Source organism: Verruconis gallopava (assembly GCF_000836295.1).
Source record: "Verruconis gallopava strain CBS 43764 unplaced genomic scaffold supercont1.46, whole genome shotgun sequence".
NCBI lineage: Eukaryota > Fungi > Ascomycota > Dothideomycetes > Venturiales > Sympoventuriaceae > Verruconis > Verruconis gallopava.
The window spans coordinates 102589-119464 of record NW_015622182.1 but is presented as its reverse complement, the minus strand read 5'-3'; the positions used below and the strand labels follow the sequence as shown (position 1 = coordinate 119464).

Here is a 16876-nt window from a genome sequence, read left to right as displayed (position 1 = left end):
GCGAGGACCGGGGTTCTCTCATGGCGGGAAGCACTTTGCGTGGTCAATAGTGGTTTTCTCAACTGTTCCTCGCGACCAAAGCACTGAGAAAAATAACTGTCAGAGCCTCCAAGTGTCACAATCGGTTATTCAATGAGAACTGGTCATATTGACACGATTTTCCTGGCTGAGTCGGCAGGCGTGGAGATCGTTTGCCCTCAGTCGTACTATCGGCCCCGTTCTGCTGAGGCAATGGACGGGGAAATCGGGCGTGGAGCAATTTCTGCGGTGCTGTTTCTCCCCTCCGTTAAACATCCTTGGGCGGGAGACGGGGCAAGGGAAAAGCGAGTGTGGGCTTCTCAGAGCGTTTCTGTTTCCTTCAGTCTTCTTGGTTCGTAGCTCAAACCTTCACTCTGTAAGCGAGACGTCTGGGCAAGTTCGCGCACGGAACTGCGGCTCGATCGCGGTGGTTCCTTTTTCATGATGTCTGGTAGTGCGACATCCAGCGCGATTCAGCGCACAAATGGATCCCGCTCGCGGCATTACGATGGAAATAAAGAACGCGCAAGTCACAACGGCATCCCGAGAATTGCGGTCCAGAAAGATTCCTAGAATATCTCCGAGTGCCAGGATCAGATGCTGGTCTGGTCTGGGAAAATGGCTGCAGACGCTGTACACCAATGACAGGCTTGCGATAGAGCCTTCTGAAACCTCACGCGTCTCCTTGCCATTTTGACAGCCTCCAACCGTCGCAAAGCAGAGCCCAGCCAGTGTCTTCAGAGTCAGGCACTTTCGCGACGTCTTAGCAAGTCAGTTCCACCTCGACCGCACGCTGATGAAGCATCCGATGCTATTCCGCGCACGCGCAAGTGGAGCTCCACGAAGGCAGACAAGCAGTCCACCAGCGAACGCAGACGTCCTCGAATGTCTGCGACTACGGGACACCCTGGACCGATGCACTCCGTAGGAAACGGAATGCCCATGTGCGATATCTTGCGTGTAGGAGCAAGCCTGCATGGTGTTGCAGCGAACGCTAGTTGGAGTTGGATATCCTGCATGGATTGGATATCGCATAGGGGCTTGAACTCTCACCAAGGTAGAACATCAGGCGCAGCCCGTTGCACTGCTCGGAATAGACGCTACGCTCCGTAAATTTAGAGACACGGTCAAGTTTGTGTATCGCCGGAGCAGCGAATTGTCGGTGCTCCACAGGCTGGTGGCCAGATCGTGGGCGCGTAACACACCGTTGCGCCAGAGCGGCTGTTCGGTCTCGTGCGCACAAAGTCTTTGCAGGTTCTGGAATCCGCCTGCTTGCGACGCCTAAAATCAAGCTTTTTGAATAATGTGTTTCGGCCGTTGTGCATCGAGCACCGGATGATTGGACGCGCATGGTATCCTTTGCAGGGTGGGTCTAATCTCTGAAGGTATCGTTGGAGTTTCGTACTTCTTAGTCCCAGTCGCCCACAGTCCTTGCGGAATCGCGATATAAATTATGAATTCCCTGTGGCGTAAAACGGGGTCATCGCATCATCGTACCTGTCCAGGTGGTCGCCTTCACGCTCATTGCCGTCGCAGCGTTTGCAAATGCTGATTTCTATGTGCCCAAGGAGGAATAGTCGCGCGCGCTGGACGCTATCAAGTTACTCCTCTTCGCCTCTTCCGCTCGCCGATTCTGAATAGAAGGAAAAAAAAAACGAAAATAAAAAGGCAATACCTTCAGGATCGTTGCCTGGAGCCGGTCACAACGCTTGTGATCCGACTTTCACTAACTGGGCGGCATTCCACATTCCTTACTTGTTCACTTCAATACCCAACCAGCACCGTGAACGTTTTCTCTACACCAAACATAGGAAACATCTCCAGTCTTCGTGACTTATCAGGTGAACCACACAAGAAACAATCGACCAACTATCACAGTTCAGATCTCGGTCCGTGACTGTGCCGCTCTGATTCACATTCTTTGACGGGCAATCAAATAGCGCTTGCTGAGCGAGTGCTTCTCTAGTATTAAGCTCCTTACAGTCCTTCAATAGAGCCTCAGTCAGCGCTCGCGCAGACCTAAACATCGACATATATAGACAGAAACATCGACATGCGATCTTCATTACTGCTAGGCTCAATCGCCAGCTTCTTATCCGTTGTGTCAGGCCACACATGGGTCGAGCAGTTGATGAACGTCGACAACAACGGCTCCTACTACGGTGCTCCAGGCTACATACGCAGTTATGTTAGCCGCGACAATCCGAATTTTGCTGACTCGGATCTCACATGGCTCTCGCCACAGAATCCCCCAGGCGGCTCGCGTTTGCGAATCAACGGTTCGGACTTTCTTTGCCATCCAAACCAACGCCAAGCTGTCGCCAGCAAGCAGTTCCACCCACTAAAGACTCTGCCGGGCAACACCGTAGCTCTTCGATATCTCGAAAATGGCCATGTGACTCAGCCGTACATCCAACCTGGCAAGCCCGCGAGTGGTGGCCTCGTATATATATATGCGACGACAAATCCTAATCCCAATACGAAGCTTGTTGACGTGCTTCAATGGGGCACAAACAGTACCCTGGACCAAGGAAGACTGCTCAATATAAACCCGTTCGATGACGGCCGTTGCTACCAAGTCTCCAATGTACCGATCTCAGTTCAGCGCCAAGCTGAGTTTCCTAACCCCATCCAAGGCCAACCGGGCGTCAATCACGAGCTCTGGTGCCAAAGCAACGTCAAGATCCCGGAAGATGCAACGGGTACGCTGACCATGTACTGGATCTGGCAATGGCCCACCCAAGCCAATGTGGACCCAGGACTGCCGGACGGCAAGGACGAAATTTATACGTCGTGTATGGATATGACCATTGTGAAGAACAGTGGCGTATTAAAAAACGCGATTGGTGGCACATCGTTGGGCGCCTTCGAAGACAATACACCGGCGCTCAAAAATTTCCGTCAGCGCCTCGCCAACACTACGTTCCCGAACGACCCCATTTACTACAGCCCTGGCTCCTCCTTCAGTTCGGGAGGTGCCTCGCTGTCCTCTGTAGCCAGTACTGGGACTCAGAGCGATGTACCTGCACAGACTGGCCATGCTCAGCAACCTGCTTCAAATAGTCTTAACACTCTGCAAACGTTACCCTCTACGACAACGGCTAGAAGCACAGTAGCTTCGGTCCCCGGCGTTGTCTACGTTACTAGGACCAGGATAGCAGTCTCCACCACCACTGTCTACGACAATTCACCAACTGGTGTACTCAAGAGGCGCTCTGCAAAGTTCCGTCGATAGCTGTCCTGGGACTTGGATCGTATCGCAGTCGTGGCCGCTGCGTTTCCATCATCACTGGTGATCCTTAATCACCAATTCTCCATGTACATATTTTTCATGGGCGGCAGATGTCAGGTTAGCTTTGCTCTGCTAACCAAGCGAGCTAGCACGCGCCGCAACGGTTCATCACGGTCATTTGTGATATTTGCATTGCGATGGAGTTTTCCCGGTCCATACAATTTTCTCTGCGCAACTTTCGTCTATTGTATCTTGTTTTTCTGCATTTCGGTTGCATGAGATCATGAGGGTACGGTGATACCTAAGTGATTTAGGGCGTCAATTATGAGTATGGGCTGGGCAATGTGATGGACAGGCAACAGCATAGATATTGATACCCCCGTTATCGGATCAGCGGCATCAGCTGGTGGAAATTGTTTATCATTCATCCATGGCTTTCGCTTTGAATTCTAGCTCTCAAAGCGTGCGTCAGTGCGAATTACTGTTGTCCTATCTCGAATTTTCCTCCGCTTTTTTTGGTTTCGTCTATCCCGAAAATGCGGCCCGCCATCTTGGCTGATGCGGTCATAATGTGCAAGTCGACGCGATGATCTGATGTGTAGAAACAAGGGGAGCAGAGAATCCACTTTCGTTTCCTTTTGCAACAAACAGATGACGTTTAAATCCGTGCGCGGATGTATTATTAGTTTTAATCGTATTCATTAAGTCCGACGTCCGTGCAACGGTGTTAAATCTCCAAGTATTTCCGGTCGTCTTCATGCCAGCGCGTGTGATGGAAGCTGTCAATATAGACTCTATTGAACATGTTGCTGCAAGTCGTACGATCGAATGAAAAATACAAATGAAGAAGTATGGGAAGAGAAATAAGACGGCGACGCAGGCCTGCCCTGTCCTGCACCGAGTGCCGTCGCCGTAAGACCAAGTGCGACAGAGCCAACCCATGCTCGCATTGCGTCGCAATTGGAGTTCAGTGTATATTCCGGACATATCACAGTTCAATCAGCAGCCAGACCGTGGATTCTACGCTGAACTCAAGAGAGGTACCACAAAGCTATGCGCCAGTGCCATTATCTCCATATCGGTCTGATGCCTCCAGCACGTCTACGGCGCAAGAACTGCGCAAGACAATCACTTCCACATCAAACGTTGCGATAAGCGAGAGAAATCGCTACCAGGGAACGGAGAGGCTCGAAAGGCCATATTCTGACGGCAATAGTCCCGCACAATTGCCTGTCGCTAGTTCCGAAGAACATTCGCATTCCTACGGAACTACGTCGACAGTGACCCTCAACAAGACAAGGATAATGAGATGGAGTATATTGATGGGAACTGCACCAGAAGTACGATATTTCACATTGTGGATTGTATCAAGTATGATTAATGAATCTCAAGTTTAGAGAAGTATTCGACGCCTACTCCAAGGCATTTGGCCATGATGGTCAACCTCGCTCCCGCACCACCGTAACCGACGCTCGAGTCAACCAAATTACAGAATTACTTTTGCAGTGTAAACGTGTCGCCAGGATCATCAAACTGCGTTGTTCCAATGCCCGAGCTGTATCACAAGAATTCAATCTAATCCTGCCCTCCAAGGAAGTTGCTGATCAAATGGCCACAAACTATTTCAACTCCTTTGAATCCACGTACAGAATCTTACATATACCCACTTTTTGGAGGGATTACCAGAGCTTTTGGTTACAGCCGCAAGCAGCAACTGTTGAGACTCAACTGCAGATACTTCTAGTAGTTGCGATCGGATCGAGCCTTCATCAAACAGAATCCCCAGATGCAGAACTTCGAAACTCCGTTTACAGCTGGGTGTATGCGGCACAGTCATGGCTTAGCGGACCGCTGGAGAAAGAAAAGCTTACCTTCAGTAGCCTGCAAATTTATTGCTTGGCAATTCTGGCCAGGGAAATCTTTTCGATCGGCGGCGACCTCGTGTGGATGTCGATGGGCTCACTCGTCAACAGAGCCATGCAGATGGGTCTGCACCGTGATCCAAAACATCTTCCCCCCATGTCGACCCTTCAGGCTGAGCTTCGTCGACGTCTTTGGGCTACAATCCTGGAGATGTTGGTCCAGTCGTCATTGGATTCGGCCTTGCCACCCCGGATCTCACTGAGTGATTTTGACACGGCGGCTCCGGTTGATATTGAAGATCATTGGATAGACGATTCGACAACAGAGGTTCCAACGGCGCCTGCGTATCCTTTGGGGGCATTCACATCAACCTCCATTCAGAAAATGCTTCTCGCCTCTCTTCCTACACGCCTTCGGATCGTCAACCTTCTTAACGGCTTGCATACCGAGCTTTCATATTCCGACGCGCTGGTCTTGAGTTCAGAGATATTGCAAGCTTGTCAATCACTGCAAAAATCCTTCCGAAATTACAACACTCCCAAAATTACCGCTTTCCATAGAAACCTTCTGGAGTTCCTCGTCAGACGCTTTGTCATGCCTTTGCACTGCCCGTTCTTGATCAAGTCAAAGACTCATCCAGAGTATTGCTACTCCCTGCAAGTGAGCGTTCAATCCGCCATGGCCATTCTTTCGCCAGAGCCAGACGCTGATTACTCACATCTAATGGCTCTTGGTGGCGGCATGTTCAAAGAAGGAGTAAGGTGCGCCGGCACCGTGCTGAGTCTGGAGTTCATCAGAAAATTGAACGCCCTGAAACTGGACGGCACGTTGAAACGCTGTTCAGAGAACCTAGAGGTGCTGAGAAAATATCTCCAGACCATTCTGTCTTTGTCGACAGAGCGAATTAGACAAGGCGAGACAAATGTAAAGATGCATCTTTTCATCAGCATGATTTTAGCACACGCCAGAGCAGTGGATGATGATGTTCCTTGCGAACCCAGCGTGACCCGTGCGGCGACGGAGAGCTTGGAATTTTGTCTTGAGTTGCTGAAGGCACGAATTGCATCGCTGCCTCCCGCAGAATGCAATGGTCCAGATGTCTTCACGACCAGTACCCAAGGGCTAGGTACCGACATGGACTTTGGCTTAGAGTTTTTCTTTGATAATACGAGTCCATTTTAGATTTTTCTTGATTGATTTTCTATTTTGCTAAAATGATGCGGCTGTGCCCTTGGTTCTGGATGGGAGATAAATATCGGCCGACGCGGACATAACGGACACACTGGGAGCTCAAACATAAATACGGGGTATCGAACGAGCAGCATTTCTGTTCCGGTCCATGTTAAGCAAATTCGTAGTCAAAATTAGTAACCTCTCAGCTTTTGACTTGCTTCTTACCACTTCCGTTCGATACGTTCGCCAAAATCAACATTCTGTCAAGAACCCCATCCAGAGCAAGCCATGGCACCATTGAAAATCCTCATCAGCGGTGGAGGCATTTCCGGCAACACGCTTGCCTTCTGGTTATCCAGATTGGGGCACAACGTCACCGTTGTAGAATGGTTTTCCTGCCTCAGGATAACCGGCTTACAGCTCGATCTTCGTGGACACGGTGTTGAGGTCATGAAGCGGATGGGTCTTGAGCAGGCTTTCCGATCAGTAAAAGCCCCTGAGCAAGGTTTCGAGATCGTTGATAAGAATGGAAAATGTCAGGCATTTTTCCCTGCAAATACGAGCGGAAAGGGTGTACAAGATTTCACCACCGAGTGGGAAATCATGCGAGGCGATTTGTGTCGCATGATATACAACGAGACCAAAGATGTCGCGAAATACATGTTCGGTACATCGATTGAAGAGGTTGAAAACAATACGGATGCTGTACACGTCCGCTTCACGGACGGACGGGAGGATGAATTCGACCTTGTTGTCGGCGCAGAGGGCCAGGGCTCACGTTTGCGCAAAATGATGATAGGAGAGGATGCGGAATCGAAGGCCTTGACGCCACTCGGTGGTTACGTTGCTTATTTCCGTATCCCAAAAGATATGCAGCCAGGAGAGGATTTCAGGGCGAAATGGTACCTGGCTACCAACTCCCGCTTTGTGATGACACGCAGACATAACGATCGCGAGATGCAGGTGTACCTCATTTGCACCAGTAGGGCCGATGAGATCGACAAATCATACCGGAGGGGAATCTCAGAAGAGAAGAAGGCATACCGAAAGGTTTTTGCGAACGCAGGGTGGAAGGTAGACGAGTATCTCGAGGTGTTAGAAGCCACCGACGACTTCTATTGCGAACGGGTCAGTTTCGTGAGATTGAGTCCGTGGTCCCAGGGCAGAATCGCCCTGGTCGGAGATGCTGCCTACTGCCCGAGTGTCATGACGGGAATGGGGACCACGTCGGCCATTGTGGGCGCTTACATTCTGGCTGGCGAGATTGGTAAGCGTTGTGCCCCGACCAAGGTTAGCACGCATCAAGATCTTGTTGATGCGCTACAGGCGTACGAGAAAACATATCGTCCGTTCATGGATCAGGTTCAAAGGGGTCTGTCTGAGGGCGGTTGGGCATATTGGCCAACAAGCTCATTTGGAATTTGGATTGTAAACCATCTGGCAAGACTCGCTGCAGCTCTCAGGCTGAATGTGGTTGGAGGCTGGTTCCTGCGTGAGAAGGTCGACAATTGGCAGCTCCCCACGTATGAGGTAGAGGAAAGGAGCGCTTAGAATAGGGACAGTTCAACACTCTCATCAGAGGAAAACTGCGGATCTTCTTTTATGTACCATTCATTTAAACTTCATCGCGACTCTATATATGGTAGTCATCCGCTGCTTATATCTGGCTCGAATGCGGGTTTTTGCAAAGCGGTGACGTTTGGAGGCTTTCTTATCACCAGTATAAAAAAGTAATTGGAGCCTCAGGTACCAAACCTGGCAACCAAACAGCTCTCTTGCATTGGCCAACATCACTGCTATTTCATACTTGACAAGCAATCGCATGACTTCTACCGAACAGCCCCAACTCCGCACCCATTTATATTTCCAAGAAGTCATTCAAACTCGCTAGCTTTCTTTGTATCAGAATCGAAGGTGCAATGTGGTGGTACATCCTTGCGGGCGTTGCTGTCCTTGTCCTTTCGGTAAGTATCAGCTGGTCTCTTTAACTCGTACTCCCCGGACTCCAATCACAGCACTGGATGGATGAGACATCCGCTGCCGTCCTCCGGACCAAAGCCCACATTGATCGTTCCGAGCAGCTGACGCGAGCCTTGCGCGCGAAAAAATAAAGGTTTTGCTCCAGGACCGGTCTCCCATCCCGGAAACTTCTGGTCACGTTCACAAGATTGCCGATCCCAAGGAGCTCGACACCGTGCTGGCGTCCAACAAAAGCGTCGTCGTCGACTTCTACGCCGACTGGTGCCCGCCGTGCCGGGCGATCGCGCCTGTCTTCTCCAAACTGGCCGACGAGAACGCGACGAAAGGCAAGCTAGCCTTCGCAAAAGTGAACGTGGACCACGTCAAAGACGTCGCCGGCCGTTATGGGATAACGGCCATGCCTACGTTCGTCTTTTTCTCCTACGGGAAGCCCGAACCGGTGGCGGTCGAGGGAATCAAAGGTAGCTCATCTATTGTGCTCAGCGACGACGGACGAGTCGACAGGGTGCGGGGAGCCGATGCCGCGACGTTGAAAAAAGTGGTAGCAGCCCTCAAGTCTTCTTGATGCGTCACAATTAAAACTGCATTAACCTGCAGCTATTGCAAAAGACAGCCCTTTATTTGAGTCGGAATAAAGGTCATGCATGTTGTGACTTGAGTGTGTGGATGCTAAGCAAGTTAATGGTGCGCAAATCATTCTAACGTTGTTCGAACCGCCAGTTACATGGCCAAGCTCTTGAAAAATTATTTTGTCCCCCCGTGAGCGCCGCCCTCTATACTAGAAACAAGGCACTTCGAGCAATTAATTCTACCCTCATGACGAAACTTGGGCTCACTATCTTGAATCTAAACATAGAGCCATAAGACAAATGACAATAAAGACGGATAATCGCGAGTCCTTTCTCAGACGGGGGTTCGCTATCCTCTCTAGCGTTGGAGTATGGAAAATCATCTGGCTTGAGAATTGCGTTAACCTCGTATATCTCTGCCCTATGCCAAGTAGAATCTTCTCTGTTTTCGACTCGTGATCATTCCGTCATCAATTGAAATGAGGGTTTAACCGCGAGATCTTTACAGGAATACGAATTTAAAGAATTGCGTATCAAGCTGCAACAGAACTAATTTTTTTCCCATCATTCTACATGTTTCGTTCTCAGCCTGCATGTTTCTATCTACATCCTGACGATGCAATTCCCCTCTTCCCCAGTTGAACAACGAACACAGCGTGATCAATAATACAATGTTGCCACCAGAAATAGAACTCAAGAAAAGAAAGCCTGAAAAGGCTTAAGTACACAAAGAGCCGCCCGAGCGTGACGCCAAACCCTTGCAGTGACTAGTATGTACACTGGTGAATTAGCAAATTTTCTCTGGATAAGTATCAAGGGAGTTTTTTTTTTTTTTTTTTTTGCTTTGCAATACGAACTACTCGTCATCAACAAGCTTCTTCTTGTCCGCAGCCTGCTTCGCCAGCGCGCGCAATTGCTCGCCCTCGCCGGTCATGTCGCACATCCCTCTGAAGGTACCTTTCTCGTTCTTGATGAGATCATAAGGTGCGCCAAATTCTATAACCTCGCCCTTGTCTAGAACGAGAACTTTGTCGTAATCTATGATGGTTTGCAGACGGTGTGCGATTGTAATAGTGGTGTTTTTGATCTCGCGGATTGTCTCTTGAATTTTTGCATCTGTCGCATAGTCGATGGATGCAGTAGCTTCGTCCATAAGCAGCACCTTCGGGTTCTTGAGTAAGGCACGAGCGAGGCAAAGAAGCTGTCTTTGGCCCTGAGAGAGGTTGGAACCAGACTCCGCAATATTGTAGTTGAGATTGAGAAAGATGTTCTTGTTTTCGGCGCTCGTCGTCTGAGTAGGCGAACTATCCTCAACCAGTGTATTGTCGCTAGACGGTGCTATCGAATTCATCATGCCGTTCGGTGAATTTTCGGTCGAGCTAAGTGATGCATTCTTTACAATCGGTGTCCCCGGTCTTGAAGGTGTTGCAGTGCTCGACGGCCCAGGAGAGCCGATCAGCTGCACCCTTCGAAGAGCCGTGAAAATTTCTTCGTCTGTGAAGAGGCCGAAGGGGTCAAGATTGCTGCGTATGGTGCCCGTAAACAGAGTTGGGTCTTGAGGCACCATGACAATGTTCTCACGCAGATCTTGAAGACCGATCGATCCGATGTCAACATCGTCGATCAGGATAGTACCTTCTTCAGCCTCGAGAGCCCTGAACAAGGCTAAAGCCATCGAGCTCTTACCAGCGCCCGTCCTACCTACGACGCCGACCTTCTCTCCAGGTAAGATGCGAAATGTAAGCTTCTTGAGAACGAGGTCAAAGTCCTTCCTATATCTCGTACTGTATCCGACGAACTCGACAGCGCCTTTCGTGGGCCAGTTGCTTGGTGGCCTGTTTCCAGGTATAATGTCATCTGCTTCCTGTTCTACGTCAAGATATTCCTTGATACGCTCAACCGAATTCATGTTCTGCTCGTTCGCAGCGTACAGGCGTACGAACCAAAGCACATTCTCAGTGAACGTAACGGCGTATGACAGCGCGAGACCTGCGGCGCCGGCGTCAATGCGCCCAACGCTGAGGATGATGAATGCACCGGTGAAGAACGCAACTAGAGCTCCAACGACGTCCACACGAAATGCGAGCCATCTGTTAGCCGCCCAGAGATAGATGAAAGGCCGATTATGGGTGTTTATTTTTGTGATATTCTCACGAATGAATCGCCGCTCGTCGCCGTATGCGCGAATTGTGGTCATACCGGTCAAGGTTTCGCCAAATTGCTGGTATAACGGGCTTCTCTGCAATGACTCCAGCCTCTTCAGATCTCGTGAGGAATTGATATAGAAGTATCCAATCGCGAAATATAAGAGAGTGATGAAGACACCTGCAATAAGGAATCCAGGAGTGATAACAGAGATCAAAACCACGATTGTCAAGATAGAAGCGAGACAGTGAATAACGCCGACTGCGACCGGAGCAATTTCCTGATCGACGGCTTCAATATCCTTGGAGAAGCGGTTCATGATTTGGCCTAGGGGAGTCGAGTCAAAGAATCTGAATTTGGCGTGCATTATCTTCTCCATGAGCTCTTGGTGCATCCTGCGCGAAGCCGCGATGGAACCACCGAAAAGGACACCTTCTCGGAGAAGGGTGACGAACATGAATGCTATGCCGAGGATTGCATATACTCCTAAATAGTATGTCGAATCCACTGCGTTGTCTGCTCCATAGATTGAGTACGTCATTGATGGTGAGCTGTTGACATCATTTCTCGGCCACGCCCAGTTGCAAGTACCGCTCCTCAAACATGTACCGAGTCCACTAAATGTGCCAATGTGACTCACAGGCGAGGCGTGGTGCGGATCGGAGGAGGCGATTGAAAAGTCCTTTCGAGCATAGGCGTTGGCCCACTCTCGAATCCAGATATTGGTTGAAACGGAGGAGATTTGCTGCAGAGCAAACGTCAAGGCTGCCAAGATCCAGTACCATCCAGATCCCATAGCGCGTAAGTACAGGAGTATGATGCTCAGCTTGACAGCGCCCACAGCCTTTGTCTCTTCCAGCTCCGTCTTGACCGGCGCATGGTCATCTGCTTTGCCGTTGAGCGTGACGTTCACTTCAGCGTGACCATTGGGGGCATCTGGCTCCTCATTCAGAATATTTGATGGAACGCGTGATGCGACTCTCGAAGGGCCACGAGATACAGGCCTGGATTTGGAGAGATCCTCGCTCAGCTTACCAGAGTCAATGACTTCAAGCGGAGTACCACTAACAGCGACCTTGCCATTATCCATAACTACGGCAAATTCTGAATGTGGCAAGCACAGAGCCATGTTATGCGTGACCAGGATGCAAGTTCTGTTGTACATGAGAGGACCAAGTAGCGCCTGATCAAAGATCCACTTCGCGGTATGTGAATCAACCGCGCTGAAGACATCGTCAAGCAGAACATGGCGTGCACGACTATACAATGCTCTTGCTAAGGATATTCGCTGCTTCTGACCTCCAGATAGCGTAACTCCTTTCTCGCCAACGAGAGTTTGGTCACCATTGTCGAGAATCTCGAGGTCTCTAGCCAGTGAGCACGCGACAATGACATCTTTGTAACGTTTTGGGTCCCATGGGCTTGCGAACACAATGTTCTCCTTGATGGTGGCGTTCACCAGCCACGCTTGTTGGGCGCAGTAGGCAACGCTTTCGGTCAAGCCAGTCTCTGGATCTGGCTTGAGGTCCTCACGGCTTCGCCATCCCGGAAGATATACATTGCCTTCTACCGCAGTCATCTCGCCGAGAAGTGCCAGAAGTAGTGATGTCTTGCCAGAGCCAGTAGGCCCGACAATCACGTTTAACTGGTCCGGTCGAAATTCTAGGTTCAGATCACGAAGTTTGAAAGCCTCGTCATCCTCATCCTTGCTGCCCCAAGTGAATGTTCCGTTCTCGAAACCAATCAGTGGATGTCCTCTCGGATCTTGTCCAGCATGGTGCAGTTGCGCATATTTATCCGTCTCCGGCTGATTCAAGAACTCCTCGATACGATCAACCGAGACTTTTGATTCCTGCACGTGTGCCACCATATCTGCTAGCTGGTCAAGCGGGATGCGCAGAATCTGGAAGAGCGACAATGCAGTGAAAGCAACGGACGGCACAAGGTCCTTCTTTTCGACCTTTGTGTAGATGAAGAAGGACAGAAAGGTGATCAGAACAGGGGCTCCAGACCAGACAGTTGCAGCGACAGCCCAAACCACATACCGCCTTCGTAGATGCTTCAACTCGAGACTTCTCTTCTCGTTGACGGCATGCATGAAGCGCTGTTGCCACGCGAAGAATTTGATAATGCGAACGTTACCCAGAACTTCATTCGTAATGTGGATACGAGAGTCGGTCGCCGCTAGAATCTGCTTCTGGATGCGGGAGAACATTTTGGAAATCACCATGTTGACTGGCAGGAGCGCAAGCATCATACCTATACCGGCGATGGAACTGTATCCCATGATCTGATAGAGAAGCACGATGGCCACAACGAATTGCACCGGCGTCGCAGCCCACAAGAAATGCAAGTAAGCTGCGATCTCGCTTACTTTGAATGAATCGACAGCCATAAGGTTGATAATTGTTCCCGATGTCACCTGTTCATCCTTGTTTTCGACTTGCTCTCCGTTTTCCTTCGTCTTGCCCTGGCTCTTCTTATTATCTCCGCGCAGAAGGGATTTGATCTTTTGCCATAGCCCTTGATTCGACTTCTTACTTCCATCTTCGGTCTCACCAAGCACTTTTTCTGCCGTGGCTGATGCCTTTCGTTTTAGTGCTTTGGCATAGATCTCACCGATGATGATGGCACGCAGACGGATACATATCTTGCGTCCTATCCACAATGCCTGGCCATCGGCCAGTGCAGAGAGACACCCCGAAACAAAGAGCAAGATGACGAAAAACCACGCTGCGTTCTTGGGCGTCTGGTCAGGACGCTCGACGTACTGCAGGATGGCCTTCAGCAGCATCGTCGGCGCGAACGTGAGCACACCAGAGAGCGCTGCCCACAAACCCTGAATGAGCAGACTCCGTTTAAAGTGGCTCAACAAGTGCCAGGCAAGAATATGCGTTTTCTTGACCTGCCGATACTCTTGCAGCAGATTTTGCGCCTTGTCCCTCGGAGCCAGATTCCAAACATCACTCATCTCGTACGCTTTCTTGTAGCCTTGCCAGACGATCTTGTCAACCCACGCGAAAGTAGCTAAAGACAACACACTTGCGGTCTGCTCCTTCGACGGCTGGAGATCACCCTCATACTCCAACTTGACGGCTTTATTGCCCTTTCGCGATGTCAGCGCGATGATGGCCAACAGACTCGTGAGGCTGAAATCCACAATAGCTAGAACGTGTGCGAGCTTCGAGCGTGGACGAATGATGGCAGAGCGAAAAACCAACGCGCTGGAGATCCACAAGGCACAGTAGATGAATGCAGTATGATACCATAGCCTCGGAAACGACAATTTCGACGTGCTCGAGAAGAGCAGCCTCAGTGAAGCTAGAACGGCAACATACGCCCAAGTCGCAAGCTCAGCAATGGCAGCCGTTCTTCCCCTCTTTCCCCATGCGCCATACATCAGGACAAGCAGATGCGCTGCAACTTGGCCCAGGACAGCCGCCTCCTCAATTGCGACGAGCAGCAGTTCGCCTCTTGGTTTGTTCACGTCAATGATCGACTCGTGCGTCTTCGACTTGGTCAGAGTCGGCATTTCGCCATTTGCCTCGAACTCGGCATCCTCGTCTGTGTCATCGTCCATGTCTGGCGAAGAGCCTGCTTCCATGTACGGCGTGCGGATATCCCACGCATGGTTCGAGCTGTTTAGTGCTTTGTGCCCTCGCCAGTACTCCGAGGCTCGGATCGCGGACACTACCTGTACGCTGAGATATGCGAGTGAAATGCCGCAGACGGATAGGGGAAACAGTGTTTCGAGGTAGCTGTGCCATCGTCGTTAACCTCTTGTGTGCTGTTTTCGCCACCAGAAACAGTCGAGCGGGGAGACATACTCATCCTGGAAGCACGTCGAGAAGTCATCCACCCTCCATATGGGCCCGCTGCAGACCCCGAACATTGTCTTCCTCCCCCAGCGTTCCTACAAGATCCAGTGGCACATGGAGAAGGAATTGAAGGCTCCAGCAGCGTGTGAAGAGGTTGGTTGTCAGTCTTTGCCGTGCAGCGCGGGAAGTCGAGGTCGGTGAATGTGCCCCCGCTCCCGGCGTGGAATCAAGAAGAGCAAAGTTGGGCAGCACAGATGCGAGAAGAAGGGATTGTTGTGCCGATGGTGAATTGGAGAAAACGAAGTCTAAGCACGGCCTTGTTGACGATGGGTACGAGCGTAGACTCGTTCGGAGCCCTGCAGGTGCCAATCGCTGGTGGTGGAGCTCCCGGTGACGTTTGTGTGTGTGCACACTTCGGCTCGTTCTCCACCAAACTTTCCGGCCGCGATTTCTCTCAGCACTAGCAGTCTGCTACGTCTAGAGAACGTGCACGAGAAAAAGCCAACGCGCAAATCAAGAGACACGCAGAGCACGGAAGAGATTTCCCCACAACCTGACGGCGCATTGCATTCGGGAAGTCGGTTGACTCACTCCAGGCGAAGTAGCATTCCCAGAGGTGGCGGTAAGGAACCTCTTCGACGGAACGCAGATCGACGCAGCACAATGATTGGGCGGAAGACCGCGAACCGAGGTGGCGGGACGATTGTGCTAGAATCCGGTGTCTTATTCAAGCAGGTCGCAGATCATCGCACATGAATAACGTCCGCAAAAAGCAAGGTTTGGCAAACACGCGGGAGTGGAGCCCCGTGTGTCTCACGAACTACATTAGCCTGGACTACTACTGCTACGGTCAGTTAACTCGTCGAAGCGAGCTGCTTGGGAAGACACCCGTTTTATTAGGCTCCATGCCAGCACCCAAGTGTTCAAGAGCCAGAGCTAGAGTCAGCGCCAGAGTTAGGCATACCTGGATCACCCCTATCGTGCCTTTGCTAACACGTAAATATCGCGGACAAACACAAACACACGAAAGGCATCAACGGCTTCCGGAGCAAACTCTGCCCCAGCAAAGCTTGTCGAAAACGTCCGCGAAACCTTCAAGACACACCGCTGTACAAGTAAGCCGTTTGTCGCACCGACGGAGGTGGTAACGGCGCTGATTCAAGGGAAGAAAACAAAAAGTATGCTGGTTCCAATGCTCGCGGATTTTTTTTCTTTTTCTTTTTTTCTTTTTGGTGGTTGTTGTTGGTGCCTATCTTTTGTTTCCTGCGTCTTGTGCAGTCAAAAGCGCCTTGTCTACCGGCAACAGCGCGGAAAGAAAATGTTTGACAGATGAGTCAGTTCGGACGGTCAATGTCCACACGAAGATTTACCATGGCGGCAATTCTGAACTCGAAATCAGTGTACGCATACGTTGCCTCACTATTTGCTTAGGAAGATTTCTTTGACAAAGGCCGGGATCCTCCCCATCAGGCCACTGCACCGGCTTTCTTGGACTGCGCTGGGATCCGCGCATGGCTGCTAGCCTGCTTTTTGCATCCTCGCACAATGTCACGCTGGAGATCAGTTTTAACATCGGAGCTGCGGTGGACTTGTGTTACGTTCATCTGCTCCTAGATATTGGGTATCTTGGTGACTCTTCAACGCACAATCTGGCCGTCAAAACGTACGCTGGGCAAAACTCCTTTTGACACGAGAATAACAATGCTAGAGCTCCGAACTTGGTCAGATGTGAACTCGCCCACACTGCCATGCTGTTATCATAGGCGTGTGCGCAAGGTGCGATATGGCACTTGCCAGCATGGTCCTTCGGAAGATTCTTACATGCATTTTCACAAAAAGGGTCTCAGAAAAAAAAATAGTATCATTATTGCAGAGCGAGAGTGTTACATAGAGGTTATTCTTTGCATTAACTCAGGTCCAAATCGCTAGGTTAGCCGTGCGGAGGACATGACAGTTTTACAAAGAGAAAGGACAAAGCAGCTGACGAAGGCCTTTAGAACCTAAAAACATCGTACTAGATAGCCATGACGCTTGCTAGTCAATGGTGCTTCCCATTGTCTCCTTTCTCTTGGAGGCTA

The 16876-nt window shown here is 50.5% G+C and overlaps 5 protein-coding genes across 5 annotated transcripts; 4 read left to right on the top strand and 1 right to left on the bottom strand.

The window, feature by feature from the left end:
• Nucleotides 1-1607: 1607 nt before the first annotated feature.
• PV09_08717 (uncharacterized protein) lies at nt 1608-3703 on the top strand. Its single transcript, XM_016362665.1, has one exon. It carries the CDS (start codon nt 2072-2074, stop codon nt 3251-3253), a length of 1182 nt encoding a protein of 393 aa, XP_016209532.1. The 5' UTR covers nt 1608-2071; the 3' UTR covers nt 3254-3703.
• Nucleotides 3704-4530: 827 nt separating this feature from the next.
• On the top strand, nt 4531-6295 carry PV09_08716 (uncharacterized protein; the record flags this gene model as incomplete). The annotated part of the gene is made up of 2 exons (XM_016362664.1): nt 4531-4590; nt 4643-6295. The coding sequence occupies exons 1-2, from the start codon at nt 4555-4557 to the stop codon at nt 6293-6295; spliced, it is 1689 nt and encodes a 562-aa protein (XP_016209531.1). The 5' UTR covers nt 4531-4554.
• Nucleotides 6296-6574: 279 nt separating this feature from the next.
• On the top strand, nt 6575-7837 carry PV09_08715 (uncharacterized protein; the record flags this gene model as incomplete). The annotated part of the gene is made up of 1 exon (XM_016362663.1): nt 6575-7837. The coding sequence occupies one exon, from the start codon at nt 6575-6577 to the stop codon at nt 7835-7837; it is 1263 nt and encodes a 420-aa protein (XP_016209530.1).
• A 221-nt stretch (nt 7838-8058) lies between these two features.
• PV09_08714 (thioredoxin) lies at nt 8059-9356 on the top strand. The gene is made up of 2 exons (XM_016362662.1): nt 8059-8250; nt 8400-9356. Exons 1-2 carry the CDS (start codon nt 8206-8208, stop codon nt 8829-8831), a joined length of 477 nt encoding a protein of 158 aa, XP_016209529.1. The 5' UTR covers nt 8059-8205; the 3' UTR covers nt 8832-9356.
• A 320-nt stretch (nt 9357-9676) lies between these two features.
• On the bottom strand, nt 9677-15153 carry PV09_08713 (uncharacterized protein). The gene is made up of 2 exons (XM_016362661.1): nt 14808-15153; nt 9677-14738 (listed from the first exon to the last, which is right to left on the bottom strand). Exons 1-2 carry the CDS (start codon nt 14870-14872, stop codon nt 9692-9694), a joined length of 5112 nt encoding a protein of 1703 aa, XP_016209528.1. The 5' UTR covers nt 14873-15153; the 3' UTR covers nt 9677-9691.
• Between the last annotated feature and the right edge of the window lie 1723 nt (nt 15154-16876).

What these genes read in the sequence shown, in the direction of transcription:
- PV09_08717 (XM_016362665.1), top strand. Translation starts at nt 2,072, where the DNA reads ATGCGATCTTCATTACTGCTAGGCTCAATCGCCAGCTTCTTATCCGTT.
- PV09_08714 (XM_016362662.1), top strand. Translation starts at nt 8,206, where the DNA reads ATGTGGTGGTACATCCTTGCGGGCGTTGCTGTCCTTGTCCTTTCG. An exon ending in TTGCTGTCCTTGTCCTTTCG is followed by an intron (nt 8,251 to 8,399) that starts GTAAGTATCAGC and finishes GAAAAAATAAAG; the next exon opens with GTTTTGCTCCAGGACCGGTC.
- PV09_08713 (XM_016362661.1), bottom strand. Translation starts at nt 14,872, where the DNA reads ATGTTCGGGGTCTGCAGCGGGCCCATATGGAGGGTGGATGACTTCTCG. An exon ending in TCGACGTGCTTCCAGGATGA is followed by an intron (nt 14,739 to 14,807) that starts GTATGTCTCCCC and finishes ACGATGGCACAG; the next exon opens with CTACCTCGAAACACTGTTTC.